General features: G+C 38.9%; 1 protein-coding gene and 1 long non-coding RNA gene across 3 annotated transcripts; one reads left to right on the top strand and one right to left on the bottom strand.

Moving 5' to 3' along the window:
- The first annotated feature begins 2,034 nt into the window (after positions 1-2,034).
- On the top strand, positions 2,035-7,466 carry LOC146642074 (G2/M phase-specific E3 ubiquitin-protein ligase-like). Of its 2 annotated transcripts, XM_085399159.1 has the most exons (11): positions 2,035-2,233; positions 2,880-2,962; positions 3,131-3,183; positions 3,471-3,513; positions 4,668-4,738; positions 4,940-5,029; positions 5,152-5,462; positions 5,578-5,756; positions 6,045-6,214; positions 6,744-6,958; positions 7,058-7,466. In XM_085399159.1, the coding sequence occupies exons 1-11, from the start codon at positions 2,050-2,052 to the stop codon at positions 7,291-7,293; spliced, it is 1,635 nt and encodes a 544-aa protein (XP_085255285.1). In that variant the 5' UTR covers positions 2,035-2,049; the 3' UTR covers positions 7,294-7,466. The 2 variants fall into 2 exon arrangements, with proteins under 2 accessions (XP_085255285.1, XP_085255286.1); XM_085399160.1 differs by lacking the exons at positions 2,035-2,233; positions 2,880-2,962; positions 3,131-3,183 and having other exon boundaries at positions 5,154-5,462; positions 7,058-7,456.
- Positions 7,467-7,594: 128 nt separating this feature from the next.
- On the bottom strand, positions 7,595-9,014 carry LOC146642073 (uncharacterized). Its single transcript, XR_014909701.1, has 3 exons — positions 8,859-9,014; positions 8,173-8,391; positions 7,595-7,967 (listed from the first exon to the last, which is right to left on the bottom strand). It is a non-coding gene; the product is annotated as an uncharacterized LOC146642073 (long non-coding RNA).
- Positions 9,015-18,141: the final 9,127 nt, after the last annotated feature.

Below are 18,141 nucleotides of genomic sequence, written 5' to 3'. Positions count from 1 at the left end.
GAAAACGGGTGTGGGTCACAATCAGCCAAGGTTTCAGGTGAGCTCATTGTGAAACCTAGCCCCACCCTATCATGTGATTTCCTAAGGTCAACAGGCCCAGGATGTGAGTGGGCATTAAGGCGTCTGGGAAGGGATCTCAAAACTGGATTATAGATGGCAGACAGTTGGTGTCGTAAACCACCGCCTTTGTTGAAAGATGGTCGCTCGGAGTGAAGATAAATGACTTCTTTTACTGCTCTTTCAAACCATCTGTCCTCTCTGTACGGTGGCCCTGAAGTGCAAATCACACCAACAAATTGCTAAACACAACAACAAAATCGAGAAACAAAAAAACAAATGGAGAATCACAAAAACAAAACTGAGAAGCACAAAAACAAAATTGAGAAGCACAAAAACAAAATTGAGAAGCACAAAAACAAAACTGAGAATCACAAAAACAAATCGAGAAGCACAAAAACAAAAGAAGAATCACAAAAACAAATCAAGAAGCACAAAAACAAAAGAAGAATCACAAAAACAAATCAAGAAGCACAAAAACAAAAGAAGAATCACAAAAACAAATTAAGAAGCACAAAAACAAAAGAAGAATCACAAAAACAAATTGAGAAGCACAATTACATTAAGAAAACCGGAAAGGGTAGGTACCAGTCGGCAACAGGAGACATCACTGATTGGATGTCCGATCTGTTCGTCTTTGGAACCGGAAGTTACTCTGCCTGTGGCGCATTTCGTTTGAAGAAGAACGGCGGAATGTTTTGTCCTAGCTGTGGGAAAAAGCTGGTTGAGGAGTCGCCGAACTTTTGCAGCGGCTGTGGCGAGAGGCTTTATCACGCATCTTGCATCGGAGACACTTCACTCCCATTGAGTAAGTTAATAAGCATAATAAAATGTTTGTTATTTATTGATTTATTAGCCTAGCGTTAGCTGTTTCCAGCCCATAGCAGACCAGAGGGCTGTTCCACTAAGCGAGCTCAGAAAATCGAGGCTCATTTGAAAATGCACGCAGCTGTCAAAATGACTGCTCAAGACCTTTCTAGTAGTGAAGGTTTGAGGGCAGTTCTAGTGTTAACAAACCTCGCAGCTAGGGTGCCACGGACCAGACTTGTCCACAAGCATATTGCATAATGAATGAGCAGAAAGACTGCAGGTTAGCCTCGTTCCTGGAACCGAATTTGGGGCAATCGAGCCTGGATTTTCAGAGTGAGCCTGGCTTTTGGGATTAGCTTGCTTCGTGGAACAGTCCTCTGAGCATTTCCACAACTGAAACGATAATAAATTAGTTCATTTATTATGTTTGGTTAACTTTAGGAACTAACCCTATTATGTGTCTATACATTAAAACTTACTGGTGTAGAATTGTATTGGTCAATAGTATCAGTTGCATTGTCATTCCTTGGTAGAAATTTTCTAGTGAGATTATTCAGTGTTGTCCTTATTTGCGTGTTGTGTGGACAATGGAATGTTACATGAATGAATGTCTTTAATGTGTGACATTGTAGTACATTTTTCCTTTGTTTCCCTTTAGCATCACAGACTACCTCAAACTGCCCGACTCCAACCTTCAGCACCTTCATAGAATACAGAAAAAAGAAAAATGAAGAGAGGCAAAAGTTTTCTGAAGGGAGGAAGGGCTTAAAGAAAAAGGAAAAAAGAAAGGTTCAGGTAGTTTGGCTAGCTCAGTCTGAAAACAAGTTGAGGTTAATTTTCTAATGACATTCTTTTGTTATTCCTTAGGGGAGTTGTGTAAAAAATGTTCAGTGTAGTAAAGCTATCCAGAATAAGAACAATTGTTTACGAGTAATTGTACATTTAGGTTGTCAGGAAGATCCCTCTTTAGCAGTTAATAAATATTCAAGTTTGAATAGATCTGCTTAGAGTCATATTAGTATCTACTTGGCCCATTGTTCATGTGTTTTTCCTTACAGATAAATGTCGGCTTGATGACCATAAAAAAGGGTGGTTTGAAGCCATACCGTGGAAAAACTATTTTCCTAACAACAGACCCTGACGCTACTGCCACAAGTCTGCTCAATCAAGCTGTTAAAAAAAATGAAGGACTTTAACAAAGATCTAAAAGATGGACCTTTCCTTCTTCTGTATCCGGATGGCACTGAGGTCATTACTGTCCCTGGAACACAAAGACCATTTACACTTGAGGCTTATAAGGCTGAAGTTGGCAAGCCTTATCAAAGAATCACTGTTTTCATCTGCTTGAAGAGTGACTTTGAAGATGGTAAGCTGCTAATGTTTGTTTTGATTTTGACACACATTCCCTTAGTTTCAACAACTGCTAATTTTGAAATTGTAAAATGATAACATTACGCATAAAGCACGCAAGTCAATAGCATACCTACATTAAAATGGTGAATGGCCTGTATTTGATATAGCAACTTTTAGGGTTCTACAACCCCCCCAAGACACTTCACAACAAAACCAGTCATTCACCCATACACATTCACACACTGCTGGTGATTAGCTACAATGTGGACACAACTGTCCTGGGACTCACTGACTGAAGCAAGGCTGCTGTACACAGATGCCACCTATCCCTCCCACTACCACCACCTGGCATGGAGGGTGAAGTGTCTTGCCCAAGGACACAACGACTGTGACAGACTGAGCAGGGCTCAAACCTTCAACCTTTTGATTACAGGGCGGGCTTTTAACTCCTCTGCCACCATTGCTGCCTAAATTAGCTTGTATATGTTATGTTTCTTCCTGGAAACATGAAATTCAGCCATTTTTGGATCTACTGAGTCATGATTTTTAAATGCTAACTTTATGCCTTTCGTATTAATCTATTATTCATGATCAAATAAAGTTTCATACATTAGTATGAATTTAGTTTGCTTAGCTTGATTTGTTTTCATGTTTTGTAGTTGGAGAAAACTCAGACTTGTCTGACTCTGACCCCGAGATTGTTATTAAAAGGCCCTCTGAGTTTGATCTTGCTGATACACTGGTAAGTACAATTTAAATTTTTTTTATAGAGTTTTCTTGTTGTTTAGCCACCACCATTTGCCTCAGTTCAGTAAAACAGTTAATAGTTATATGTGAAATACATTTTGTGTGTGTGTGCGTGCGTGCGTGCTCGCTCGCGTGCGTGCGTGTGTTTGTTTGTTTGTTTCAGCCATGGGAACTTCAACATGAAAGCAGTCCTTTACAGAAAGCGGCAGAATATGAGTAAGTGATATTTTAAGAACATGTAATCTTTTACTGTTTTTTGCCTAAACTTTTGTATTAATGAGATATACACTTTTGTCAAGGTTAAAGGTTCAAGGTTCTTTATTTGTCACATGCATAGTTATACAAGTATAACACACAGTCATTCATTCTGTATATGGTTTTTGGAACATGGACTACATAATACTTGTATTGCTTGTTTGTTAATCAAGATGCTTAAATATTTTCAAAGTGTCAATTAATATTTTCACAGTACACAACAATAATGCTTTTCTTTGTTCTCTAAGGAAGGGTGCTGGGGATCTTGTGCTTGCTAATGAAGTACAACAGGTAAAAAACTATTTTATTAGTAAAACAGTGCAGCAGACAATCTCCACCGCCTTTACTTTGCAATTAGATGACGATTCACTGTTTGCTTATTACATTCATTGTTATTATACAATGCATTTCACATCATCAATTTTCATACTATCAATAGATTATAACATCCACCCCTTAAAGGTACACTAAGTGAAATAATCACAAAGCAGTCTAATGTCTCAATCATGTTGGAAGGAAGGTTACATTGAAACTAACTGTGTATGACTCGTCTTTGTCATCTAGAATCTTCTGGCGCTGATCCGTAGCCATGAAACTCATGGAACGGGAGGAGGGAGAGTCACTCGTTTGTTTATAAAGATAGACTGTAGTACACAAATTTGACCACAGGATTTCTTATTTCATTCTTACTTACTGTACCTTTAGATAATCTATTGGGATAGGAAACCTAAGGTACATCCATCTACTTCCGGACCATGGGTCCCATACTGCTAAAAAAATAGGAGTCTATGAGCCAATAAAAATTATTTTCTGATCCCGTTTGATGTGTATAATGGATTTAAAATATGATGTCCGTGAAGTATATAAACACATTTTGATGCCAAAAAGTGCTTAAGCGACAGGTGGCAAAGGTTATTTTATGTTTTGTTTGAAAAGACGTGGCGAAATGTAAATGTTCGTCTCACAAAATTGACATCATCGAACCAGACACAGAGAAGAGGAAAAGCTTAGTTTTGTTTAGCGAGCTTCGAATCCTTCTTCCAGGATGATGTGGAGAAAACCACTATAAATCTGGCCATGTGATAATTAGCAGCTACGCTGGGGGAGAAAAGCTTCTGAGGCGACATCATATTTGCGACATCTGACTTGTAGTCATTTTAAGGACAAATTTTTACAAGCTAACAAATCTCAAATTACATTACAGACATAGTCGAAACACAATTATTTATTATTTAAATTGAAGTACAACATATGTGTGATTCAGAGAGTAAGGCAAAGCAGACCAGAAAATAACTTTTATAGCTCCATTCACTTCCATTCATTTTTCTTTTGTTCAGGGACCCACGAGCAGACCAGAAGGGGAGGAGACTTAGGCTCCCTATATTAAAATAATTATCAATTGGTCAAATATGAATTTTCATTCATCCTCTTTTCTGTATTTCCAGGTCATAGATTTGGAAGAAGAAAACGATACAGGCACTACTGAATGCCTCACTGTCGAGAGCTCCTGTTACAGGTGCGTTGTATCTTGAGTAATTATTCCAGAGGTTTGCACAAAATATATACACACAATTATTATAAATGTATGTAGTTTGACTCTTTTACATTTGATTCTTCAGAAAAATAAATAGTAGAATCGTTCTATAAAAGTGGAACTGCATGTTTATGCATTTGTATTTTTGCATCTACACTTTGTGTACATGTTTTCACTCTGCAGAAACTACACACAGCTGTTTGAACCGATTGTGATTGATGATGAAGATCCTACTCCTAACGAAGCCAAAGCTGAGCCCCCAGAAGAACCTGTGTTAGTAATTTAAACATTTGAATCCAATTAACCGCCATCTTGTTCTGTACAAGACATCATGCAATCATGAGAGGAGTATATACACCTTTAAAAAATAAGTTTCCCTTTTTTTTTTTTTTTAGAGACACCAATTTGGAGGCACATGAAATTATTGCAAATTTGGCACTGGAACTTGACCACAAGAAGGTCAGCAGGTTCAATATATCAAGGTCAGCTGTATGGGATGGAGCTGTTAGAGGATTTCGACGCAGCACATACTCTGACAACTACGACATGTTCATCAAGTTTAATGATGATGCTGGCAGCTTTGAAGACGGTTTGGATACAGGTGGCCCGAGGCGTGAATTCCTCACACTTCTTATGGGCAGTCTGAGAAATCGCCCCATCTTTGATGGACCTCCAGAGAGCCGTTATCTTGTATATAATTCAAGAGGTGGATGTTTTCTCCGTAATTATTACAATGGAAATTTTAATAAAAATTGGCTTATTTTTTTCATTAGCATATTTAATAGCAATTAACCATGATAATTATGTGCCCTGTATTACAGCTGCCAGGCAAGATGAGTACTTTTTAGCAGGAAAGATGATCGCTGTATCCATTGTGCATGGGGGACCAGCACCACATTTCCTCTCCAAGAACCTGGTCAACCACATCACAGGGAATCAGAGTTTCAGCGCCACTGTAGAAGATGTGCAAGATGAGGAGATCACAAAAGTTCTACATCAGGTAGAAAATTACCTAGGCTCAGGGAATGGGTTTACTTAGAAGACACTTGGGGCCAGTTTAAAAGATTAAATCAGGATAACAGTTATCCGTGTTGGATCATATCTTGAAAGTAGGTTCAAGGTAGATTCTGTAATCTGAAAGGACAGATTTCCACCTCCCAACAACACAAGTGAAATAACAAATTGATTATTTCTTTAATCCAATGTTTGAATGAATCGTAAAAGTAGTGAAAATTATTTTTGTTTTTCTTACAGTAAACCTTTTTTTTTTTTTTTTTTTTTTTAATAGGTCCTGAAAGCTGAATCAGAGGAGTCTTTGCATAATCTTATTTTGCAAAACAGCACAATCTTCCAAACTGCTGGATGCCTCAGAAATGTCAAGCCTTGTGAGAAACAAGCATTTGTGGAGGAATACCTCAGATGGTACATCCTTGAAAGAAACCAAAGTGTCATACAACGGTAAACTCATTACTCCTTTTAAATTCAGGATGGCCAGTTGCTCATCACAGCAGCCACTGACATTTTCAGACCTTCAGATGTATATGAAAAAACTGATTCGGTAGCATCCGGTGATCTGATGAACAACAACTTAATTCCTGAGCCACTGTTGCACGCTATTAACCTTTTGACACTAGAACTCTAATTTAGTATACATTTATTGTTCACAATGACCCATAATAATCAGTCATGCAACATGATTAATTTTTCAGTTATTTATAAAAAGAGGTGATCCCTTTTTCGACACACTTGTTTATTCCAGTGTGAAAGCACTATTTTTTTTTTAAATGCTGAAATCCCAATGAGCTCTTCTTTTTTTTGCTGTCACAGTTAATTTATGAGCACTATTAATTATTTTTGTGTATGCATTTGAAATCTGTCCAAATTTATAATGAAAGATCTAGTAGGTAAAGTCATTTAAACACAATTTAGAAGACTGCAATAGTCATAGCTATAAACCAATTATTAGTTATTTGTCTATCCTTTGCAGATTTAAAGATGGACTGGAAAGTCTGAATTTTTTAAGTGCACTGCAAAAACATTCCAGTGTGCTGGCCCCACTCCTATGCTTCTCTGCAAAGGCCCTGACTGCTTCAGAACTGGAGAGCATGTTCAGACCAGATCTCAGCCCAGCAGGAAGCAACAAGCGGCATAAGGAGGTCCTAACACTTGGCTTTTGGGCAGATTATCTCCTTGATTGTGAAGGTTTGAATGGCCGTTTTTATTTGTTTATAGTTTTATGAAAGGAGAGGTAAGGAAATTAATTTTCTGTAATGTACTACAGTGTTTACTTTCTTCTTTCAGAGAAGGCAACAGCAGTGTGTCTGGAAGATTTGATGATGTTTGCCACAGGGCTGACGGCAGTTCCACCGGCAGGAATGACACCACCACCATGCATCCAGTTTTTAAGTGATTCGCCTTTTCCAGTTGCAAACACCTGTGCAAATACTCTGAAGCTACCCATCTGTGACTCATATGGCATCTTTAAGGCCAACATGGACTTTGGAATTCAAAATGCTCCAGGATTTGGATGTTCTTAAATCAGCAAGGTCATCAAGTTACAGTTACTGAGTTACCCTGTTAAGTAGTGTGCCAACGGCAGCTGAACCTAACACATTCATGTGATAAGCAACTTCCATATTGTTAAACATTTAGTTGTTTTTTCTTAATATTGTGTATGTTGGAAAAGTGACAGAAATGCTGGACACTATTTGTAAATGGTTTTATTAAAGAAAATTGTAAATGTTTCCTTGTGGTTAAATGTTAATATTTAAATTCATGCCAGTTGCTGTATATTATGAACAATATTATATTCAATTTAGCAAGAGGGAAAGGAAACACTACTAACATTAAAAAAATGAAGGAAAAACAGAAGGGCTGGAGCACTCAAGTCCAAAGGTTTTATTAGGTGCAAAAAAAGGAAAGAAACTAACGTTTCAACACAGTGTGTGTCTTCGTCAGAGTAACTCTGACAAATGTCATTACAAACTGAAGTTCAGTTGGTATCTAAAACCCAGCTATGTCCTTCAGGGCCAAATACAGTTCTGTGGCCGATTCCCAGTCTTGTGGCTGCTGCAGTGTGTTTTGTTGTACAGCCTGTTGTAAATATTCCTCAATGTTTGGATCACCACACAATCCAACCGGTAGCCCCTCCTCGGGAAACACATCCAGTTCCCTCTCCTCAACAGCAAATCCACAGTCTCTTGAACCATATCTGCAAAATGAAAATAGAACAGTGAAGGATTTTTTGCTGACAATATGGAACTATATAAATCAACGCATGCAGTGACATGTTATAAACTGCTGTATCATACTTATGTGTAAAATTATGAATATATATTAACCAACTTAAGCAATAACAACACCTTGCATTTAGTTTGATGCAAAAGGTTAATTCATTTTGTTAAGAACTCAAATACCTGTGAGGCAAGAGATAGAGTTCGTTTGGAATCCCCCCTGGACACGATGCAAGTCTGCTTGGCCGGATCCTGTGTTTGTTCCAGAGGTCTTTGCATTCATCCAGGTCTTTCTGTAGAACCCCTCTGAAGCAGAATCTCAGCAAGCATTGGTGTTCGTGGCTTCCATTTAAGTTTCCAGAGTCTCTTAGGTCTCCAAACAAGTCCATCCAAAACTGAGACCTGGGTATATAATTAATATTTAAGAATCAATTTAGCTTTGTTCTTGGTCATTTTATAGGGTTTGTTACATTTTGGTCCCATTTAAAACATGCCACAAATGGATGTCAAACAAAGTAATGCATATTAGTTTTCCATAAATATTGTAGCGACCCTGCAGTAATGTTCTTGTTAAAAATGCTGTATTCTTTTCACTCTGTGTGTTGATTGTGAGGAGTGGAGAGTTTGGTCTGAGTTTTTCATTTTGTATTGGCGTCGTTAAATCTAGGCAAGCATGCTCATTTCGGCACAACAGCTGACAGTGACCATTTTGAGTTCCTGCAATAAAGTGACGGCTGTTAACGTCTATCTCATCCAACTTTTCAACACGTCCAGCAGGACGCTACTCTATTTTCTTAAATGCATGTAAAAAAAAACGATCTGATCAGCTTTCACTGTAGCTTACACCTACCAGACACAAATGTACCCACCTTCCTCTTCTGAAATAAGACCACCATGACTCGATGCGCTGATTCCCAGTAGATGATCCGTAACTGTGGCTTGACGATCCAGCATAATAGTCCGTGTGTGCGTGACGGAGGGTACACTGTATTGCTGCCATAGTCCCATTCTCAGTCCCGAAGTCTGTTCATAATCTCATTGGTATCACACCAAGACTCTTTACACAGTTTATATAATTGTGAGCTATAACAGCCGGGTTGTTGTTTGTTGCTCCACACACAAGCCACATCAGTCTTCTTGAAAAGCCATCTATACATCCTGACAGGGCCAAGCCAAAGGGTTTCAGTTTATCATAGCCATCTACATGCCATATGTAATTGGGCCCCATGGAGTGATACGTGCGTCTTGTGAACCTCCTTCGAGTTCTCAAAGCGATTCCTTGAGGATTTAGTTGTCTCAACAGCCTCATAACTACATCACGCTTGACACGCAGCTTGTGTTTTTGTTTGAGAACTTGCCACATGGTCCGATATCCAAACAATTGTCCTGGTCCTCGAAGCTCGGCCAAAATGGCACGCCTCACCTCAGGAAGTGGAGAATAGTTGCCTCGTCTGTACAGTCCAGATTCTTTTAAATGCGTTTTCAGTGTACGCATACTAATTGCAATGTCATGATTACACTTGAGCATATCCAGTATCACCTCGTATGTATGTCCTGAATCAAAATATTCTCGAATAGCGACAGCTATGTTTGGGTCACCGCTAATGTTCATGTTTGAAAAAAATGCGCCACAGGCAGAGTAACTTCCGGTTCCAAAGATGAACAGCGCGGACGTCCAATCAGTGATGTCTCCTGTTGCCGACTGGTACCTACCCTTTCCGGTTTTCTTAATGTAATTGTGCTTCTCAATTTGTTTTTGTGATTCTTCTTTTGTTTTTGTGCTTCTCAATTTGTTTTTGTGATTCTTCTTTTGTTTTTGTGCTTCTTGATTTGTTTTTGTGATTCTTCTTTTGTTTTTGTGCTTCTTGATTTGTTTTTGTGATTCTTCTTTTGTTTTTGTGCTTCTTGATTTGTTTTTGTGATTCTCAGTTTTGTTTTTGTGCTTCTCAATTTTGTTTTTGTGATTCTCAGTTTTGTTTTTGTGCTTCTCAATTTTGTTTTTGTGATTCTCAGTTTTGTTTTTGTGCTTCTCAATTTTGTTTTTGTGATTCTCAGTTTTGTTTTTGTGATTCTCCATTTGTTTTTTTGTTTCTCGATTTTGTTGTTGTGTTTAGCAATTTGTTGGTGTGATTTGCACTTCAGGGCCACCGTATCTCTGTCCAATGTTCACATTTTGGACAGAGAGGACAGATGGTTTGAAAGAGGAGTAAAAGAGTAAAAGAGAAAGCCTCGAGATGAGCTTTTCCACCTTTGGTATTTTAAAACCGAATGTCACAACCAAGTGGTTGATCTGATTGTCAACACTCAAGCGGATAGATTTTGATAGGACCAGAAATCTTTTGGCAACAACAGTTATCACGCTGTAGTGTGCATTAAAAAGGTTCTAAGTTTTAGGCTTTTCTGAATTGGCTTCACTCTTCAGCCCCATATGCTACATCTGTCTTTTATATTGCCTACATTTACCACAAAAATACCCCATTTAAGCTAATACTGTAGTATCAAGAAAAGCTGATAAAACCCAAGAAGGGAAATCCAAGTTCTAGCATTTATCTGCATATTCTGTCAGCCAGATTTTCCCACGGAAAAAAACAAGAAAAAAACCCACTGAACTAAATTGCTTGACACAAGTTTTTCCAAATCTAGGAAAATTTCATTTAGTTTAATTTTCACTTGCCTCCATTGTCTGTGGACAATCTGTTCATGCCGAAGAATTTTTGAAATTGTATTTACTACATACCGAGAATGGTGCATTTCTGGGTAGCTGCTTTTAATCCATACTCTGTGCTCCAGTGAGCAAACTACTGTACATACTCTGTGTTTATTCTTAACAAAACCCCACGTAAAGACACAGTTTTTACCTTTAAGACCCAGGAAAGTCAAACTCTGAGATAAAACTGAGACATCTTAGAAATACATGCAATGAACTGCACCATTCGATCAGTGTAGAAAACTCAAAACAATGAGATTTTAATATGAACAAGTTGAATAAAAGCCCAGAGATACTAAATCCACTCAAAACATTATCAGGAAAATACATGATTCACATTAAAGTGAGATTTTGGCTCTTTAGTACGTGCCAGATTAACTGCAGGGCACACATAATACTTCTTTAAAGCCTATTTGTTGCTTTCATGTCCGTTTAAAGTCGAATTTTGAACTGGGAATATCTAACAGAAAGTCAAGATCCAGATTGTTTTGCCCCGTCTTTGCCAGAAATTTTGGCAGAGCCTCTCCGGCGCCGTGATATCTGTGCTCGTTTATTCATTTGTTTGTCTGTTTACGTTATATGTTTGCTTATTTATCCGTGTCTTTATTTTTTAATGAGTTGAAAATCCACCAGAGAATCTGAGGCGATGAAACTTTAAAACGTGTACAGTAGAAGTGAGGGGGAAAAATATTTACATTGAAGCCGGCCACAATCTCAGAAGATCCTCAAATGTAGGTTAGAACTGCAAAGTTAATATGCAAATGTCCTTATCTGCTGGGATTCACAAACAACCATCATCCTGATTGATTTAATAAACTGCTTTTATCTTTCAAAGTGTTAATTAGGAGAGATGGGCCTCGCTTTGAATCTCAGCTTTCTGAGAGCTTTCAGACAAAGAGAAACTTTCTGTCCCTTAACATCACTGAACTCTCAGCTTCTTCAGCATTTTGCAGCTTGTTGTTGTTTCTGAGGCACAAAGCTCTCCTCACGCAGTAAAAATACAGAGTAGTTTGATAAGGTTACAGCAGTTTAGTGAAGCCTCGTGCGACACATACCCAAGCTGTGACTGACTGCGTGTTGTATTTCTCAAACACACCACACTGATCATCAGATTTCTGCCCTAAAAACAGGGAAAATGATGAAATCCAAAACAAAATACAGTAAAGATCATACAATGTCATAGAGAGATCCCTCCATGTTGGGAGATTTTCATGTTTTATTTATGTACTGGGCACTAATAAAATGCTGGAGGGGCTGAGAATGGCAGTTGTCGTTGTTTAGGAGGTTGTCTGGAAAAAAAAAAAATCACACTGCATCTTAATATCCAAGCTGCCACTAGTGACCAATCAGGGTTCACAGAGTAGGGTTAACTTTGGCTAAACCTTTAGAAACTAGAACATGTTACTAGTGCTGCGCAATACTACAAAGTTTGACATCAATCCGATAGCAAGTAAACATAAGGCCAGTACTGCCGACACCAATACTGACACCTCTGAGCACTAAATCGCTGGGATTTTTACTTTAGTTAACAGAACAAATCACACATTTCACCTTTTCTTATGCACTTTGAAACTGCTGTTTGTGGAGACCTGCAAATGTGCCGGTCTCTGAAACGCTTTGGCTCAGCGTCTCTTTAAGATTAAGGTTTCATTTCCAAAATAATAATTTCTTTATTACTATTGATACTATCACGCTAGTATCGATACCGCTACTGTTATCATTATTGTTGATATTTGGATCTATCGATCAACAACTAGATGTTACTTTTTAGATGAAGTGTCATTTTGACATCATATTTTCTGGTTTTTCATTTCACATAAACCAAACCAAACTGATTGATGCTAAGAGCTTTAACAAAAACGACAGCCGCAAACACAGAGGATGTTTTTACTCTCAAGGGGCATTAGAGCATCACTTAGAGAGTGAAATGTACTCATTTTTCTTAGGTCGGTCATCAGGGGTAGGTTTTGTAGTTAAGGTTTGTTAAATGTCAGTATTTTCAGATTGAAAACACAGGTGAAAATATAGAGTTTAACTTTCTTCGATTGTGTTATTACATAACGATCCTCCTGGATTATGTGTTTAATTGCCCGTTTATTAAAATGAGTCCAACACCCCTGAAGTAAAGTGAAAGTAGCAATTGAACCTGACACATGAACCTGTTATCACTATTTACACTCTTTTCTCCTCACAGGACACAAATTTCCATGACGCACTCACTGACGCATCCTCCTGTTTCGAACACGGGTTGGGTTTTTTTAGGTTTGACTGTTGCCAGATTTGCCGTACAGGTGGAGAGGTGGTCGGAGTTATCGGAGCCAGCAAAAAATGACGCAGGTGCAGCAGTTTGGCTTCAACCTGCAGGCAGCGGCCAGTTTTATTTGTACATGTGTGTGTGTGTGTGTCGCTTTTCTCTCTGCCAACCTGCGGGGCACGGGAGTTCACATTGAGAAGCGACATACTGGCGAGCTGCATGCCAGTGACCAGAAAAACAAGAGGAGGAGGGAAAAAAATGGGATTCCCCTCCAGTCACGGGAACCACGACATGAAGGACCGAAGCTGCCAAGATCCCTGAAACCAAAAAAAAAACCCTCTGACCAGACATGTCTAAAAAGCTGAAAGCATCCTGTCTGGCTCGTGCACGTGTCTCACGGTATCACAGACTTTTGATGTCATCCAGTCGGACACTTTGAGGGAATATTTTTCCCCCTGCCTTCCCAAAACAATCTGAATAAATTTTCAGCTGCATATTTTAACTTTCAGTCTATCTTTGATGTCTTATTTGTGTGATTATGTCTCCCTGAATGCAAAAAAAAAAGAAAAAAAATCTCAATGTGCACCGACCGTCAACCACTCGTGGCACATCTTCCCTGTGCGCGGTTGGGACTTATTTTAATTTATTTTTTTTTTGGAGGGGATCAAAGCGAACTCCCCTCATGCTTCGCTCCGAGTAAACACCAAATGCACGAGACAAGGAAACTTGTCGAAGGGCGTCCTGTTGGATCCGGGTCTCTCGTGATGAGCATCTCGACAGTAAACGGCTCAATTTTTTTTTTTCATAAACGTGGCGTGGGCGGCCATCTTAACCTGAGCAATTAAAGCCGAAACAAATCGCCGAGCCTGCAGAAAGCCGGTGACAGCGACCGCGCCACCTCTAATTATTGACTGGCCCCTGGCTTGGCGGGGGAAAAAAGCCTCTTCATTATTCTTCTTCCTGTGGTAATTTGTATTTGCCTGACATTCATCATATATTGTTGGTAACCTTTAATTCATCTGCTGTTAGCACTTTTGTCTGCTGAAGTAAGGCTCGGGGTGGGCACGCCGGCCGTCCTTGAGAAAATGGAATAACTGTAAATTGGCAGAGTGGAAGCAGCTCAAACTTTACAAATATCAGCTGCCATACCGACCAGCTTGATTACTCTTTCCATTTTTAGTCACCCAACTTCTGTAGTTAAGAGCCAAGTTATGGAGGAAATATTGGTTTGTGTAAGTAAGTGTGGTGGGAAACAAATTAAGTGTGAGCTAGATCAGCATGCCTTATATCTTTGCTTCCTTCAACACTGTTAATTCTTTCTTTATATTTTCTATTGTATGGCCTCTTTTTGATTTAGTTTTTCCTTCTTTCTCTCTCTGGCTCTTTACCACAGCATGTCTTTGTCCTGTCTTCCTCCTTTCACCTCCAACTGGTCACAGCAGATGGCTGCCCCTACCTGAGCCTGGTTCTGCCTGAGGTTTCTTCCTGTTAAAAGGGAGTTTTTCCTTCCCACTTTTGCCAAATGCTTGCTCAAAGAGGCCAGTTGGATTATTGGGGTTTCTCTTTTGTAATGTCGGGTCTTTACATTGTTTTCATTTGGCGCTTAGCCTCAGCCACCTAGGTTTGGAGACTGGTTGGTGATAGGGCTGCCACAAACTATTATTTTGATAGTCGACTAGTCACCGATTATTTTTGCGATTAGTCGACTAATCAGATCATGCATCAATTGGACGTAAAACGTACAGCTTATTGCACCAGCAGCATCTGCTCTTATATAACTATCATTAGCTTACAGCTTTAAGTGTGTAAGGTATGTGCTAACTAAAAATAAAGACAAGATGATAGTTTATTAAATTTTAATGAAATTTGCAGATTGTTTAGGTGAAGTTTAATAAACTCAGCCGTCTGCTCCTTGCTATCTAAAATATAACAGGACACCGGAGTAAATTCTCGAGCATCTCACACTTCTGATAATCAGTTGTCTGCTTGACGTTTATTCAGCTGTGTAAAAACTATAACTTTGACCTCAGCCAAACCGATTCACTCAGGAACAAATAAAATACTGAAAAAAGCCAAACAATAACATTTTTAAGTTATCTAAGTGACTCATTTATCATGTTTAACCTGAGTAGCGAAAGACGGCGGTGGGTTTGAAAACAATTTGCCGGGTGTCCGGTGTTCTCACGGGCTCTAGTGAGCTTTTAACCCTGGTTAGCTATCGAGCTGGTGGGTAACAGACGTCTCCGAAAACATCGGAGAGGTTTTGAAAATATGTGGTGTCTTGGTCAAAGGAGCTTGCAAAGAAAAGCGTCTGGACTTCTTTAAGTTGCTTGAAGACGTTTCACCTCTCATCCGAGAAGCTTCTTCAGTTCTAAGGTCAAATGGTGGAGAGTCCCAGATATAAACCTAGGTTAATGGTAACCAAATGCTAACCAAATGGTAGAGAAAGTTGAAAAAGTGTGACAAACTGGAAATGCAGTGTGCCTTACTTTGAAGGTGAATTCTCAGTGAAAATAATTTGCGGGGGACATGTTATAATGTTTTTTTTCACTGGTTTTTCTCTTTCAATTCCTTTCAATTCTTATTCTGCGTTGTTTGTACTCTTTCCCATTTTCTTTCTTTCATTCAAAGCATTCTTCTCCACCTCTTTTGTCACTTGTCTATTTATTTGCTCTTTAATTCAGTCCAGTGTTTAATTTTTTCTTCTTCCATCTTTTTTACAGCCCGTTTCTATTTCATTTCTTTCTTCTTAAAACGTTTAAATTTTCATTTCCTTAGTTCTCATCCTCTTTTATCCATTCTTTCATTTTATTTCCTTCTTTTATTGTCTTAATCTTTGTGTATTTCTTCAGATTTCCACTTTTTCTTTTGTATTTCTTTCTTTCTCCACTTTCTTTGTTTAGATAACTTTGGTCCACAGCTCCTCTGCTCTGATTTACTCCCGTTTTGTGACCCTCTGTTCCTTTCTTTGACAAATCACGCTTTCCTTTTCATTTCTTCCTTAACTATGTATCCTTGTATTTTCTGCATCTTTTCATCTTTTCATCTTCATTGTCTGCATTCAGTTCAGTAGTTGCAAAAATATATCTTAACTTATATTTTGGCCTACTGTCCTACCTCTTTTGTTCTTCCCTTCATTTTTTTAACCGCCTCCTCTTCATCCTTCATCCCTCCCTTTGTGTCATTTACTCATTTCAGCCCACTTCATTCCTTGTTGTTTTCCTTTTTTCCTCCTACTTTCATAGTTTACATTCTTCCCTTGTGTCCCTCGTTGTGCACTTCTTTTTCTAGCTGTTTTATTGCTCCCTTTTCCTTCCACTCCCTTCTTTTCTCATCCCTTCGCCTTTTATCTGCCTTTACTTACTCTTTATTTCACTTGGCACTTCTCTTCTTTCCCAACTTATATTTTCCTGTTTTCAGTCTTACTCTCCACCCTGCTGCCCTTTCTGTGCCTGTTGTTTTTCTCATACTCCTTTCCCATTGCCTCCATATCTGCCTGCATTTAGCCCACCTGTTGCTAATCCAAATTTAAAAAATATATACACATCTTCTAACAATACATATTTGATTTGTAGCTTTTTGCAGAAAATTGTATGATCATCTTCCATGGCTTTAACCTTCTCATCTCAAGAGCCACATTTGTCTCTTTCAGATGAGGTTTTCCAGTTTCACTTTGTTTGTGTTTTTCCTCATCTTCAGTCTGTTATGTATCATTTATTTTTGTCTTTTGCTGTTACTCCTCTTCTTTCTTCTCCACATTTCTTAATTTAGGCTCCTTCTTTATTCCAACCTTTCCCTGCAATTCCCCCGTTTGTTTCCTTCCTTTTTGTCTTCCTCTTTTTGCTGTTGTTCTCATTTTCTCTCACGTTTTCAGTTTGTGAAATAGTCACAGCCCCTGATCCACTGATGGATGTCATAATCACGTGAATGCAGTTTGTCATCTTTCCACTCTCTATTGTAATGACGCGTGTCCATGTTCATTTTGGGGGTTGGTGGGTAAGACGTGGAGTGCATCACAGTTCAAGCTTCAATTTTTTTTCAACATTTTGTAATTATCAATCAAAGTCACTTGATCGAAGTCACACTAAGTCTAAATTTTCATTTCTGAGCAAAGTACATTACACAGCATTAAACAATCTCATGGTAGTTATTAATCCACCACAAACCTACTCCCAGGTGAAAGCCAGGGTCAAACCTGTTGCAGGATGTGTTTCAACAAATCAACCACTGCTACATCTTGTAACTTTTAGGACCTGAAGCCATACGGGATCCACTGATACAGCTAAAAATCAGCTAAACTTCATGATTGAATTAATGAAAGTCATTAAAGAGGTGACATTCAATGTGAACCCCGTCTTTAGCCAATTAAAATCCAAAGAGATAAACACTTTAAATTTTATTTGTGTCTTCTAATCTCGTCCTCTGATGAGACTCAGTAAGCCTTCCCAGCTCCTCTCTCTGTGACTGACAGCTCATGTGGATAACCCTGATCTGGTCCTCCCCACCTGGCTGTTTGCAAAGTTTAAACAATGCTCAGGATTACTTCCTTTCATACGTGACCCGTACGGAGCGTCTGCCTGTCCGCACAGCACCTTCATCCACTCCTGAGTCAGTCCAAGCTGTGTAAACACGACCCACGCTGAATCCCAACATCCCATCCCGAGATCAAAGGGGCCGCTCGAATTCCTGCAGGTTGTTTCAAAGGCTGGAGCTGCGGGGATGAGCTTTTGTCAGCAGTTTCTGTGCCCCAAGGGAGACCCGTTTCAATCTTATTTAAAACAATTCAATAACAGGATACCTCGGTGCCGGGCCGGACATTATCATTCAGTTTAAGTTTTCAGATTTGAGGTTACTGGGGAAATTCGATAACCTGTTTTATTGTTTCTGCAACACTTTCAAAACGGCTGCAGGATCACAGATGATTCAGATTTATTTGCACCTGTTGCTTTGCTGTCTGTTTATTCTAGCTTTCAGAGTCCCAGTGCAGTGTTTAAAGACACTGACCAATCAGAAAGGTGCCAGCATGCATTTATAGCAGATTAGCCTTGAATGTGAACACAGTTATGCCTGCTGTTGCTCTTTTGGCTTCTCACACTGACTAATGCATGACTCAGACCGCATTCCTTGGATCATATTTACTCCATTATAGCGTTTTTTACATTTTTCATGAGAGAGTGCTGTATTTTTTTTG

This window comes from Rhamphochromis longiceps, linkage group LG23 (genome assembly GCF_057381845.1).
Source record: "Rhamphochromis longiceps isolate RC_006_pf linkage group LG23, R_longiceps_female_GT1.1, whole genome shotgun sequence".
Classification (NCBI taxonomy): Eukaryota; Metazoa; Chordata; class Actinopteri; order Cichliformes; family Cichlidae; genus Rhamphochromis; species Rhamphochromis longiceps.
The sequence above is the reverse complement of the archived record's forward strand: the minus strand, read 5'-3'. Positions and strand labels throughout refer to the sequence as shown.

What these genes read in the sequence shown, in the direction of transcription:
- LOC146642074 (XM_085399159.1), top strand. Translation starts at nt 2,050, where the DNA reads ATGAAGGACTTTAACAAAGATCTAAAAGATGGACCTTTCCTTCTTCTG. An exon ending in TCACAAAAGTTCTACATCAG is followed by an intron (nt 5,757 to 6,044) that starts GTAGAAAATTAC and finishes TTTTTTTAATAG; the next exon opens with GTCCTGAAAGCTGAATCAGA. An exon ending in TTATCTCCTTGATTGTGAAG is followed by an intron (nt 6,959 to 7,057) that starts GTTTGAATGGCC and finishes TTCTTCTTTCAG; the next exon opens with AGAAGGCAACAGCAGTGTGT.